The sequence below is a fragment of the Synchiropus splendidus genome, chromosome 5, assembly GCF_027744825.2.
Source record: "Synchiropus splendidus isolate RoL2022-P1 chromosome 5, RoL_Sspl_1.0, whole genome shotgun sequence".
In the NCBI taxonomy this organism is placed as follows: domain Eukaryota; kingdom Metazoa; phylum Chordata; class Actinopteri; order Syngnathiformes; family Callionymidae; genus Synchiropus; species Synchiropus splendidus.
Window position 1 is genome coordinate 5,869,961 of NC_071338.1, and position 13,351 is coordinate 5,883,311.

Consider the following 13,351-nt stretch of genomic DNA (forward strand, 5'->3'; position numbering starts at 1 on the left):
AGTGCGACAGCAGCACAACTAAATGCACACACACTTGTCATCCTATACTATGCTTGTGGAAACATTGGTGTCCACCAGAGGGCTAACTGTGGTGACCAGGCTCCAGAAGGCTTCATTTAAGTAATAGAGGGAATGTTCTTGTGCACATGGAAATATTTTGTTCTTTCTTCTTCTTTTTTTTTTAATCGTTAAACTGAAGGAACAAATGCTACAGTTGATCCGTGCTGATGACTCTTTGAGAGCATGTTGATGTAGAACTCAAGTGCTGGCAGCTTTTTCTGGAGGAACATCAGCTGATGATAACGACGTTGTTGACACATCTTCAACTACAAGTGACAGTGCAACACATGGCACGCAGCTGCAGCAAAGTGACAGACAGGCCATAACACAGCTCCATCTTCCGCATGTGAGCATGTGAGAGTGTGTGCCTCAGGTGAAAAGGCCACCATTGTGCAGTTCAAAGCTGCAACCATGATTCACGTGTCTCATGTTCTGAATGCAACATCAATGACCTGACATCAGACTTTGTCATGACAGTCCCGCCTTTCGAGCGAAAACAATATTCTTACATTAGTCTCGTTTGAATCTTATCCACCATGTGACAATAATGTGGGTGTATTGAAATACACACTGATTCATTCATATCATGATTGTCTGTCCACCTTTCTTCACCTTTAATCCGACTCCTCATGATAACAAAATCCACTTATAATTGTGTCATCAAATAAATATGTGACTTTGACCAACTTTGCTTACGTTTGCAACAAATCTGGACACAGTCAGCAATGATTTTTGAAGTCATCACATAATTTAAACTTTCCCATCTTTTCCTCTTTTCTCTGACTCCAGGTTCAACAGTGGAATATTCAGACGACTGGCCTGCCTGGGTGGCATCACTGATGACAGTGAGGTGCGGCGCAGAGATGTGGAAAGATTCATGAGCATCCAGGTACCGGAGGTTGATAATATAATATAATATAATATAATATAATATAATATAATATAATATAATATAATATAATATAATATAATATAACACAATATAACACAATATTATATAACACTTCTGTTTTCTAGCTTGGGTTTTGAGTAAAAACGTGAGTCAAATCAAGATGTGGACCAATGAACACTTCATCATGTTGGAATTCTTTTTTGTGGGAAGCCTACTGATATTGTTAATAGACACTCTAGACAAAATTCTTCATATTTATTGTTATATATATGTATATATATAAACTGCAATTAAGTTCCACCTTACATTGTTCCAATGATTCAGTAAAAATTCTGTCTAGGCAGGACTTTATGGCTGAGTGATGTGCTTGGATTGTGCAGAATGAGTTTGTGCGGTAAATCCGACAGCTGAGCAGTAAAAGGGTGATTTTATTGCAGGCGAATGGCGGATTTACAGTGAACATATGATGATTTAGCTGATTTGCTTGCCGGAGTTGATGAACGAGTCGTTTTTATTTCACGCTCTCTGCCTCACGGTGTCATTACTGCGATCTAGACTCAGCTGAGGAAGTGCCTAGCGTCCGGAGTACACTTCCCTTCATAAGCCAAACCAGGCTCACGAGTCTCATGATGGAGAAGAGTAAAGAAGATCTACGCCTGCTAATATAAGGATGAGAAACAGTCACCAAACCATCAGTGCCGTTTCCTGTTATACTAGGAGTGTGAAGTAAAATGAGCATCCAATTTAAAAAATGCTCAGCAAGAAGTCTCAGTCAACTATCCATGGGAAGGCATCGAGACATTATCTCTCCATAAAAAGACATATTTTTGAATTACAATTTATTGACAATTATCTCAAATCTGTGATATTTTAGACTTGGGAGGATATTATTATTATTATTCATAACTGAATGTGAAATGTGCATTTTAATTGTTTAAGTGCCAAACTCTGACTCAGATTCTTTCCAGTTTAAAATGATTCTTAATGAACACATTTTAAGTGCTGAGCCATTAATTAAGAGTAGAAATTCACATCGTAAGTTGAATGTGTTCTGAAAGGACACGGATCCAAAGCGAGCAAATTTTAGTTCTGTATTGTAAGGTTAACACTTCAGCCTCAGAAGTGCATGTGACTAATATAACTGATTCATATTTATGTGACTAATTCATCTTTTAGGACTGGAATGTCAATGAACTTAAGAGTTCTGTACTTAAACATAATCATTCACAGGATGATCAATGAAAAGCATATTCGGCAACACTTTTCTGTTTTAAATAAAGTAAAACAAATAAAGCTGTAGTGAATCTACTCAGAACCGGCGACATGATTTAACACCTACTGCACTGTAGTAAACGACAACTTGTGTTTTAGGGCTAAATTGGGGCATATATAAATGAACAGATCAATGTTTGGCCCCCAGCACCCCTGTGTTGTCAAGACTCAAAAATCAATGTCTTACTCAGCCCCTGTGACCATCGCGGTGACAGTCGGAGCAGACACCCCCTCTCTTATCCACACTCATTCTTGAGCTGCTCAAAACGACAGTTTATTCATTAATAAATTATTCATAGTGGCATATATTGCGATAAAAAAAATAATGCACATTGACGCTGTCGAACTTTATAATAATAATAATTTTATTTTTGTCACGCTTGAAGCTATCGCAAATAAATACACCGATCCCCACGTGGATCCAGTCTGGTACAATATAAAACCCATCGGCTCTAAATTTCCGTAATAAAGGTATAATTCTCTGTCTCTACTGGTAACCTAAAGCCGAGGCTGTGGTCAGTCTCTGTCCATACAAGGCGTAGGGGGAGTAATAGGGTCCGGTGGCCGCGGGCACGGGTACCGGGGCTCCTGGAGTGGGCAGTGGGCTTTTGGAATACGGGTGATAGCGACTAGTGAGTCCGAGGGGGTGATGCGGGCCCCTGAGGGCCAGCGTGCTGGGGCTGCCGGGGCTGCCGTTCGGAGGTAAATGCATGTGACATGCCATGGCCGCAGCCAGCGAGGATGACCCGGGGTACCCCGAGATCAGCTTCTCCGCGCCCGCAAACGCCGTGTGAGTCCGCAAATGGCTGAGAAGCTCGTCCGAGGACGAGAAGCGCTTGTCGCAAGGTCCGTTTGCAGAAACCCAGTTACAGACGTGCGGCAGGGGATCGTTGGGCAGCACAAACCCGTATGGATACAGAGGGTGACCGGTGAAGGAGGGTGAGGAGTGGACTCCATGCAGGGGGTGCGCGGGGTACATGAGGGGGTATCCGGGTTTCAGCGCCGAGGCGCCCGCGGAGTCGTGGCCGCAGTTGGCGCCGGACGCGCCGGACAGATGGCTTGTGCAGTGATAGCTGAGGCAGTAGGGGTCCCGACACAGACTGGCGGACATGAGGGAGGGCGGCGACGCTCCGGCCAGGGGACTCGAACCCGCTTTGCTGCAGGCCAGCGAATTGGCAGCGGCGAACTGTGCGCTCAGGAGCTGGCTGCCGGGTTTGGTGGGATCAAGGCTCATTCCGGGAGGGAGGAACGGCTGCGGGTAACTGGCGTAGGCCCCCGCCAAACTCCCAGGGTACGAGAGACCAGCAGGTGGCAAAGGAAAAACTGTGTGTCCCGGTTTGTAGGGAGACACCGGGGCCACCAGCCCCGAGCCGATGACGGAGGAAGACGAAGAAGTAACTGAAGAGTCCGAGGTGCCGGTCTTTGATCCAGACGTGCTCTCCTGGTGCTGACTGCTGTCAGACGTAATCCCACTGATCCGATGGCTGATGGAGTCCGAAGAGACGCTTTTATTGCCCTCCGTCTCCTTCCTGTCCTCCTTGTCACCCGCTTTGCTTTCAGACGGCAGCGGGGACACGGAGGTGCAGGAGCTGGGGCTGCCTGTCCTGGGCGTGAACGGCTGACAGGTGGCGCTAGGCACTCGGAAACTGTTTTTATCTCCACTCGAGTCCTTCTTCTCGCCGGACTTGGAGTAAGGCTTGAAGCTGGACTTGTCCTCGGCTCCGATGTCACTCATTTTGAGGGGAGCCGATTTGCTCTCCTTGTCGCTAGATCCCGTGGAGGCGAGCGAGGAGAGTTTGGAAGATGACGGCGGGTCCGGCTTTCCGATCTGAGAGCACGTTTGTGCCAGAAGAGCCAGCGGACTTTTCTTGGCATCCAGCTGTGAAAACAACACGACGGCGGTTAATAAAAGGCAAATAATACCGTTCATAACACGTGAAAGTGTAGTCTCCTGCTGTGCGCCTGGTGCGCAGTTGTGCGACAGCCCTTTATTTAAGCATCGTTTTATTGGCCGCACATCCCAAAATAAACACAGAGTATTGATGAGCGACAACTCAAGGACAAGCCTGCCCTTTCACACCAACCAGTCAGATTTAGTTTTCAGATGTCCCCAGTTTTGCCGTCAGTCTAAATCGAAGCAAAAGTGCTCACCTCGATGGGACTGACGGGGGTGGACGGTAAAGGCTGGAGGTACTCCGGGTGCAAAATGTGTCCTGCTCGAGCCGTGAGCATTTTCAAAACCTTGATCGGGAGTCGGCTGGCTTGGCGGGAAGGATCTGCGGGAGAGACGGAGTGGTGTCCGGACGGCTGGCTGCTCTTCAGGGCTCCCCTCTCCGCCGATGAGCCGCTCTCCCACGCTGGGTTACTGCTATTTCTCAGAACAGAGACCGTGGGCGATGTGATCATGACCCAATTCTCGTGAAAATGGCGAAGAAATGCATGTGTAAGGTGTAGAAGAGTAAGCCACGAGTGAAAGGAAAGCCTCGCTCGAATAGAAAACAATGTAAAATCCTTTCGTGGGAGCAGAATCCGTGTGCGCAGCGTCCTCCGCGGCGTCTCTGTGACAGTGACTTCAGGTCCGAGAGCGAACGCGGTTTACAGGCACAGGCGGGAGGGGATCTCTCCGCCTCCTCCCGTCGGAATCAGCCCGCAGATCACAGTCTTCTAGAAAGACCCCCCTCCGCCCCCTATCACTGCCCCTCCAGGGTTGATCAAAGGTCGAGGAGATGTGACGTTTCCATCACACATGGGTGTGAATTTCACATTTCATCCACCCAAGTACTTTTCCCCCTAATTATTTTAAGTTCTGCTTTGCGCCAGGGCATTTTTGTAACCTTAACGCACGCACCTCTTGTGGTATTTAAAGCCAAAATAAACTGACAAACATCCTTGAACTTAAACACAATTTAATCCATTGCGATCCTCAGACTTAAACTTCAGAAGCGCTTCTTATCGTTGGCTCGTACACTTCACCAAACCAATGATTTAAAAAGGTTCAAGGCACAAAGTTCAACACAGCAACGTTCTGTTATGAATTCAGTGAGCGCTTCTATAGAGCGAAATAATATTATGACAGTTAATACAGATTTAAAAGAAGCAAGCATACGCTTGGCTCATTCAATATTACCAATTTAATGATCGCAGTTATTTCATTTAGTTTTACGGACGCGTGAGTCGGTGCGTAATTGTCCTTTATTCTACGATATCAGTAATCTGACCGCCCATTATTCACCACTCTTTCCTATACGAATATTCCCATATAGGCGTTGTCAGGTTCAGATGTAATAGAACAAAATTACTTTGAAGTAAAAAAAAAATAGCTAATTAAATAAGTTAAATCCCAAATCCAAATTGATAGGCTAAACGAATTTTACCAACACACGCACACACGCGCATGTGACAAAATGCGTCCTCTCGTGTAACCTAATAACGTCAAAGACACTGATTGATCAAGGTTTTAAAGTCACGATGTGTTGGCGTTCATATATCAAGCCCGCAACTCGCAAATGAATAAGTGATGACCCCGGATATCGGGCATATTTTTTGACCCGATCGAGCAGTGAGCCCCTCAGGCATGTTTCACATTTTTCTGCAGCACTCTCCTCTCAATCACGCGGCCTGACATCTGTCACTTCCATGTCCTGCACGCCAGTTATCTGTCAACTGCCTGGGTCTAAATGCAAAAATATATTTGCTCCTTCTCAGTCAGTTAGAGGCCAAAAATGAGGCTCACCCCACCCCTTCTCCTTCCAGTTCAACCCTCTCTCTCGCGGAGTAAAAATAAAAAAAATGCTTAATTGCGCATTTGTTCCTGGAGTTAAAAATATTCCACATAAATATTTAAATCCAAAAGGTGTTCTCTTTCTCTCGCGTCTGCTATTAATCACGAACGCTTCCACCGCTCTCCCACAAAAGAAATAGACCCACTTATCTTATTACTCAATAGGCTATAAATGACTTGCTGATCAGGCGAAAGTTAAACATATGCAAGTGTTTTGGTGATTGATAACAGAGCTGCTGTTTTCGGCAGCGGCTGTCAGCCCGTGACACGGCGCGCTGAGTTATTAGGGCAGCGAAGGGCGACCATACATTTCCAGCGTCAGGCAAAAACTCCTTTATTGTGGACGTGATGGATGGCGCTCCGCTGCAGACACCAAATTCTCGCCTTTCTCCTTAAATGGCTGCACCTTTTTGGTGGAGTAATTCACGACTTGAAAAACACAAAGCCTGCAAATGTCCTGCCGCAGAGACAGACGCTGACCGTTAAAGACGCAATCGGTGACCTCAATATGAAACCCTTTATTATGAGTAAATATATGTACATTATTCAGCATTTTGCCCGATATTGAGTTATGTCATACTGAGTGTGTCACAAAAACACACGATCATATGGCGTGGTGTGTTGAGAGCAGACGTGATTAAATATAAAACATATTGGCTCTTAACGTGACAGTGGCAGCCCTGCCTTTGTATAATGCAGCGTTAGATCATGCGCTTTCTGTACATTCTGAGTTGAGGGCGACATGCTGCATAATGGTAACTCATATAAAGAGTTGCTGCTCAAGGCAATAAATGAACTGGACTATAATTTGGTGTCAAGGAGAACTGATGTGACAACTCATAAGACCGCAATGATGAGCATAAGTGCAAAATCAGCAACCCAAAATGTGATCCCCAAAATCAGCGAAGGAAATTCCATTCTAAAAAGTCAGGTTCTACCCCAGAAAACTGTCATTGCTTATTGGAAGGACGATATAGACTTATCGAGTAGTCACTCATAGAAAGCGAATCTTAAAATGCTGGAGCGAATCTTTTCCCATTGTTTCCCATTGGAGGCCGTGAATTTACTGCACCTAGAAGGAGGAATGTCGGAACCCTGTCGACTTCCCTGGAGGTTCTGGAGGCCGACAACCAGATGAAGAGATTACAGCTCAACTGTCTTGGGAATATCACTTCGCTTTTCTTCTTTCTGCCATGGAGTTGCAGAGGTAAAATCAAAAAGTTATTTTTGATTATGCATTATGAAAGTTTGGTGTGGACACTGCATGTGTTGATGTGCACGTCTGTCGACAGAAAGAGTAGGGGACTTTATTTCTGCAACAATGCATTGCGTCTATTAGCGCTGAAGTCTCTCCTCCTGTTCGTCTGAGGTCCTAAATGCTGTGGTGCACCCAGTGGGAAGGTTCAGGAAAGGTACTTCATGTGATAACACTATCAACCGATTGCTTGCTTCAACAATGAACCAAGAATAAATTAATATATAGATCAGATAAATAACATGCTTACAAGAGGAAATACTCCCATTAGGTAAACTAAGCAACGGTCCAAAATACTACGCTCAATTTTAGAAAAAAATCTTCATAAATGTTTGCTTCAATTCAGGCGTCAGCAGCTGGTGAAGAAAAGTAGGATCCGATAAGAGCGTTGACCCATGTTTGTCTTTTAAAGCGCATGGATCGGATGTCTGGTTGGTGAGACGCTGCACAGCGTTCGACTGTCGTGAATGTTTGAGCGCTCAAGCATGTAACAGTAGTTAGAAGGTTCTGCACTTTCTTTTTGGCTATGCAGATCTCCATGTGGTTGTATCAGTCAAGCAGCTTCCTGTCACAGGTGAACGGTGTTAAAAGGCTGTTACTTTGCTGATTGCTCTCCTTTAATTGATTTGCTGTGCGCACAGGCCTGTCACATTAATAATAGTTAAGCACAGGGCTGGCGTTTCACCCATAGTGGTGCGTCGATGGGCAAATTAACCACGTTAACTGACTGCTGCCCCGGAGTCGGGACTTGGGCAATCACACGAGATGCAGGGGCTCGGAAATAAAACTTTCTCTGCTTTTGAAATGGGCTGCAACCTGACCTTTTCATGGAAGTGGCCGTGTAACGGCTACGCAATAACCCCTGTGTCATTACCGTGGAACAGTGAGAGAATGACTTTGACAGCTAAATGGTGTTGCATGAATACGATCCAGATTACGTTCGGCATTACTCGACATCTGATATTTCCTGGAGTGACTGACAGTTTGAAATTGCCGCCATCACCTTGAGAGCATGGTTAAGCACCTTCAATGCGGCCTGTCTTTAAAGTGCAGGGAATTAGAATGCATCTTCAGCCAAATATGACAAGAAAATTGACTGCTTTTCTTCTGAGCAAATGGGGGTGTGGGGCGCACGTTACAGCCGGTGCAAAATACCAGGTTGTCTGAGAGAGTGTCAGGAGGTATTATGAACATTATGTGGTTGAGACAGGACGTTTCAGATACTTAGAAGTCATACTTATTCCTCTTGACTACGTTCCAGATCTCTACCCCCCTTCATCTGTGTCAAACACCGCAGCGCTGACATCATTTGCGAGAGCTCAAACCTGAAGCTGACACCCAGAACTTACACCCTGCCTTGCCGGAAGTCAGTGGCTGGAGGCGCAGCATGACGGAGAGAGTTAGAAAAGTTGAGGCGCAGCCACGATCGCGGCGGTGAAGGGTCTTTTTCACTTTGTCTCCTCAATTAGTTAAAGCTGGTCAGGAGTAGGAAGCAAAGCCTGCACAGATTATATGCTGTCGTCCACTTGCCGTCAGGTAGGCGAGGATCCCGGCAGCTTGTAGTCATGCTGTAGAGAGGAGTTAATTTCACCTACTCCGCTGTTAGCACTGGAACTGACGGCTTGATTCAACCTGACAGCTGACACATTACTCCTTTAGAACTTTGCTGAAGTTTCACGCAGCCGTGGATTTTCTCGTTTGAGGTGCTGATCTTTTTGATCGGTGATATTGCTGATTCTATTTTGTCACCATTTCAAAAAAACTAATTTCAAGAAATGCTGTGGAAAAATTATTATTTTCAGGCAAACGAAGTTTAAAGTGAGTACACCATAAGGTTGCACCACTCTATAGTGCTCCCTTGAGAAACACACGTTTGACTTCTTGGAAGAATATGAACAACAGTACTATAAGAAGGGACAATACAAAGCAACCAGTGCTTCTTATTTTTGCGATCACCATGTGACAACACATTTGTATGACTGCAGTGCAAGACAAGTGCTTCAGTAAAAGCCAGTAAAATCTGCGTTTTGGTTTCCTGTAACATAAGCAGTTGCTGCTGATCCTGCTTTCTTGGTTGGCTCGCTCTAGTAGCCTCACTCAATCTAATATATCACCAATGCCATTTTAAGAACTGCATGTTGTACATTTGGTACCAGCAGGTTTAAGTAGTAAAAAAGATTGACGTACTTCATGTTGGGGCCAGTAGTTGGGCTACGGCCGATTTGTTTGAATCCTAAGGACTGACTTCGGGGGAGTTGTTTAATCTTAGTTTGACCTGTAAAGTTAAACACTGCAAACATCATGTAAGCACACATTAGCCTATAACTGAGAATACATTCCTTTCTGATGCAGTTTAGAAGTCAATTGTGTTTAAATCAGATTGATCAATTGCAAATGATTGATAACAGACATAATTAGAAAGTCATTTTCTAAATGATAATCATAATAATGTAAATAGTGAGGAGCAAGGTGTGTGTCACATCAAGGCTGTACTGCAGTGGAAATACTTAGCCAGCCACCCATTAGAAGGGCCGATACTGCGATGGGTCAGCGGTGTGAGAGCGCAGCCACGTCACCACGGCCTTTAAGAAGCCCTTTAGACTGCACAAACAAGGCATCCCTCACATATTTCAAGTGAGTCAATTCAGAGATAAATTCTACAATGGTGGCATGTACCTTGGCAGTTGTGGGTAGTCGTGACCCCATGCTCAGTTGTGCAAAACAAGGGGTTCGGATTCATGCTTATGATGGGCTGAGCCACATTATGGTACAAAAGTGAGACGATTCTGTGATGTGAGGCTGACCTATCCCGGAGCCCTCTGTAGCGCCCCCTACAGACTTCTAAGGCAACAGAAAGATACGGCTTCATGACTGATCACCACATCAAGATGAGACGGGACACAGGACAGAACAGGAACAAATCTGGCTGGTACTGATCATTGGCAATGGCTATGTCCTCTGTAGGCTACCGGACATGATTTGTTGTTATTTCAGCATCTTATTGTGTGATGATTAAGAATTTGACCTTTGATGTGCCAACTGATGGACCCATCTCATTTATTTCATTATCTGAAACAACAAGCAGCAGGTTCAGGTTTTTCTTTCTTTTATTAACTTGAACAGGTGCCACTCCAAACATGAACATATACCGCTAGTTGAGAGCCTCAGGGAAAAAGATTTCTGTCTTCCACATGATAACAAAATAATAATAATAATAATAAATATGTGCATGCGGTGGCGTTTCTTTGTAAATCCCCGTACTCATACGCTGCACTTGGCTCTGATCCCTTACATTCACTTGTCTAGATTTAATTTCTCAAGCCTAAGCTGGGGTGAAAATGTACAGGTAGCGTGTTATGACACTGGAGGCAGTGTGCAGGCCAGGATGAATGTCTATGATGGGCAGATTATTCAGACTAAAGTAGACCTAAAGAATGATCTTGTCACATTTCACAGGCAGGATTAGGGTTACGCAGGAGGAGCACCTTAGTCAGGAATTAGTGTCATGTGTTCGGTCTGAGACGAGCATGCGAGGCATTCAGTGAGACAGGCTTGGACACTTACTGCTCCATTTGTCTACTTAGCGATCAAAAAGCCAGGTTGATGGTTCCCTTGTGGTTTCTGCTTTATAAATTCAACAGCAGGTGTGCTGATCCTATGCTGTGGACAGCTTGTGTCGCGTTCACAACAAGCATCTCCGCACGTGAATGTATCATAAAACATGCTTGATGCAAGATGCCATCTTGCTTTGTAGCTCCAGTAGTAGCAACACTTTCAATGTCTTTGCATTCTGAATGGAAGTGAGCGTGAGTGTCTCCAGGCGATCAGAATGAGCTATTACTTCCATGATTGAGGAGCGAGGGAGGTGGCGAGCAAAAAGACAAAGTAGAAGAGCCCTGACAAATGAAATCAAACTTCATAAGACCTGCCACCGGTGTCACTTGTTATCCATTGCTCAAGCGCATTATGGTTCTGCGACTCAGCGCACAGCCTTTCTCGTACGTCGCCTCAAATTCATCACCTTCATGACTGTTTCTTTTAAGTCACAAGTGTCGCTGTGAAGAGGAGTCTTAATTGACAACTGAGTGGCACCACCGTCGACAGCTGCCTTTATTTTTGTGCCAAGAAAGCTAGTGTGGTTTTGATGAGCTGCTATTGGCAGAGGCCACTAGCAGATAGCAGTCAGCTTGGAAATGAGAAGTGACATTAGACAGAGAGTCGCTTGTCACTGTGTCCGTAGCCAGTCGATCTCACTGGAAGTTTGCAGCCGCCTGTTGAAATGTCACTTGGAGGACTCTATTACAGCGTTTCAGAGAATAATAATGTTGAAGTATGTCAACTACTGGTACATTTGCTCAGCTAGTTGACTCATTATTGTTGTGGCCGTCATGAAGTTCTGATCCTTCCATGGACTCGTTCTCACTCTTCTGCGTGGAATTAGGCCAATTCAGTGTCAGCTGGAGAGTTCCAATGACATTTTTTCCCTAAACAATCTTCATATCTGAAATTGTGTGTTCGAACTTGGTCATGTTTGTATCAGACTGGCTTTCAGACAATATACTGTATATGAACAAAAAACAGTTCAGGCGGAGATACAGGATGAACACACACTGGAGAGAATTTATGTACTTTATGCACACAAGGGATATTCCATCTACATGATAAGATCTCTGCCTCCTTCACCAAATGAAATCAATCTTTCTTAAGATGACCAACACAACATGCCAACAGGTTTCTGGCTGAATATTGTGCTGTTGCTGGTTGAATTTAAGTCAAGTTTAGTATTCTGTTGAAATGTATTAAGTATGGATTTTTCTATACTGGACTAAATTTTGAAACACATTGTTAACATCAAGCATAATGCAATATGAACCTGCTTTGAGTTGAGTTGCAGTGTATAAGAACTGTGCAGGATTTGGGACCTTGTTTAATGTCCGTCAATTGTCTCACTCGACATTAACATGCTCTAAAGACCAGACCTCTCTCTTTGAAAGCAGACACAGTAAACTGTTGTTCTAGATGTTACAGCCAGCTACGCAAGCTGGTGTGGCATTTATAAGTTGTTTGCTGTAAATCAATGAGGTATCTGCTGCTCAATAGAGGCACTTCATGATCTCTATGTTCTCCCCTAATAGTTGCCCCGTTGGAGCGCAGTGTAAATATATTGCACTCAGTGTAGTGCATACGTCTGACTGTACATTGATCACAAGCACGAGGCGCTATGCAACAATGCTGGAAAGAAAAATGAGTCCCTTATTTTCACGCACCCGGGGCTCCGTGCTACCTTTAATAGACAGAATCCGAATGTCGGCAGTAGTGCTGCAGTCTTTATGAGACCATTACCGTTTTTTACTGAGCATCTCTGGACTAATGGTTTTCTATAGCCTTGTTGATTTATGACCTGCCTGTGCTGGGGCTGTCCATTTGAATGCAGGGTTGACATGCAGCCTGTGGACGTGCCCACTGTTTAAACAGGGGAATCTTGCCTCCGCTATTATATTTATGAATCTCTTACTATTTTTTCCCCCACACCTGTGTCATTTAACCTATTGTACTTTATTTTTCTGTCAGGAACTGAGTGTCACATACTCACAGTGGTGTCACAATCAAAATAAAATGTAAAATGTTTGTATTTAGATAATGTTTCTAAAATGGCAGCTTTGCTTAGCGCGCTTTCACACTGTAGTCCTGCGGTTCGCTGCAAAACTTGCAAAACTGATGTAGCAGGTCACATTAACGAAAACTGTCCCCTGTGAGCCGGGAGAGTGTGTAACCTCTTGGGTGTTATTGTTTCTCCACTGAGCCTTTGCTCACTCTCACTTGCACCAATGACGACACCAAGCAACAGAGTCCAGGATTCTGTTCTTTTGCTATGTGGCCACTTCCTGCCAGTGATTAGCCAAGCTGTTACCGGCACCCAATAAGTGGAATGTGACCAGCAGAGCAATTTTTCACTCTTTATTTTTTAGCAGTAGTTCTAGGCACGTCACAGTTTTCACAGTGTACCTTGTTCAGATGACAAAAATAATGCACCAAGGATGGAGTGCAGGCAGTGGGCACTGCGCTCCTGTGCCCTCTATTGGCCGGCTAC

At 44.6% G+C, this 13,351-nt stretch overlaps 1 protein-coding gene across 1 annotated transcript; it reads right to left on the bottom strand.

The window, feature by feature from the left end:
• Positions 1-1,877: 1,877 nt before the first annotated feature.
• Positions 1,878-4,851, bottom strand: LOC128759018 (zinc finger protein 503-like). The gene is made up of 2 exons (XM_053865598.1): positions 4,376-4,851; positions 1,878-4,103 (listed from the first exon to the last, which is right to left on the bottom strand). Exons 1-2 carry the CDS (start codon positions 4,628-4,630, stop codon positions 2,712-2,714), a joined length of 1,647 nt encoding a protein of 548 aa, XP_053721573.1. The 5' UTR covers positions 4,631-4,851; the 3' UTR covers positions 1,878-2,711.
• Between the last annotated feature and the right edge of the window lie 8,500 nt (positions 4,852-13,351).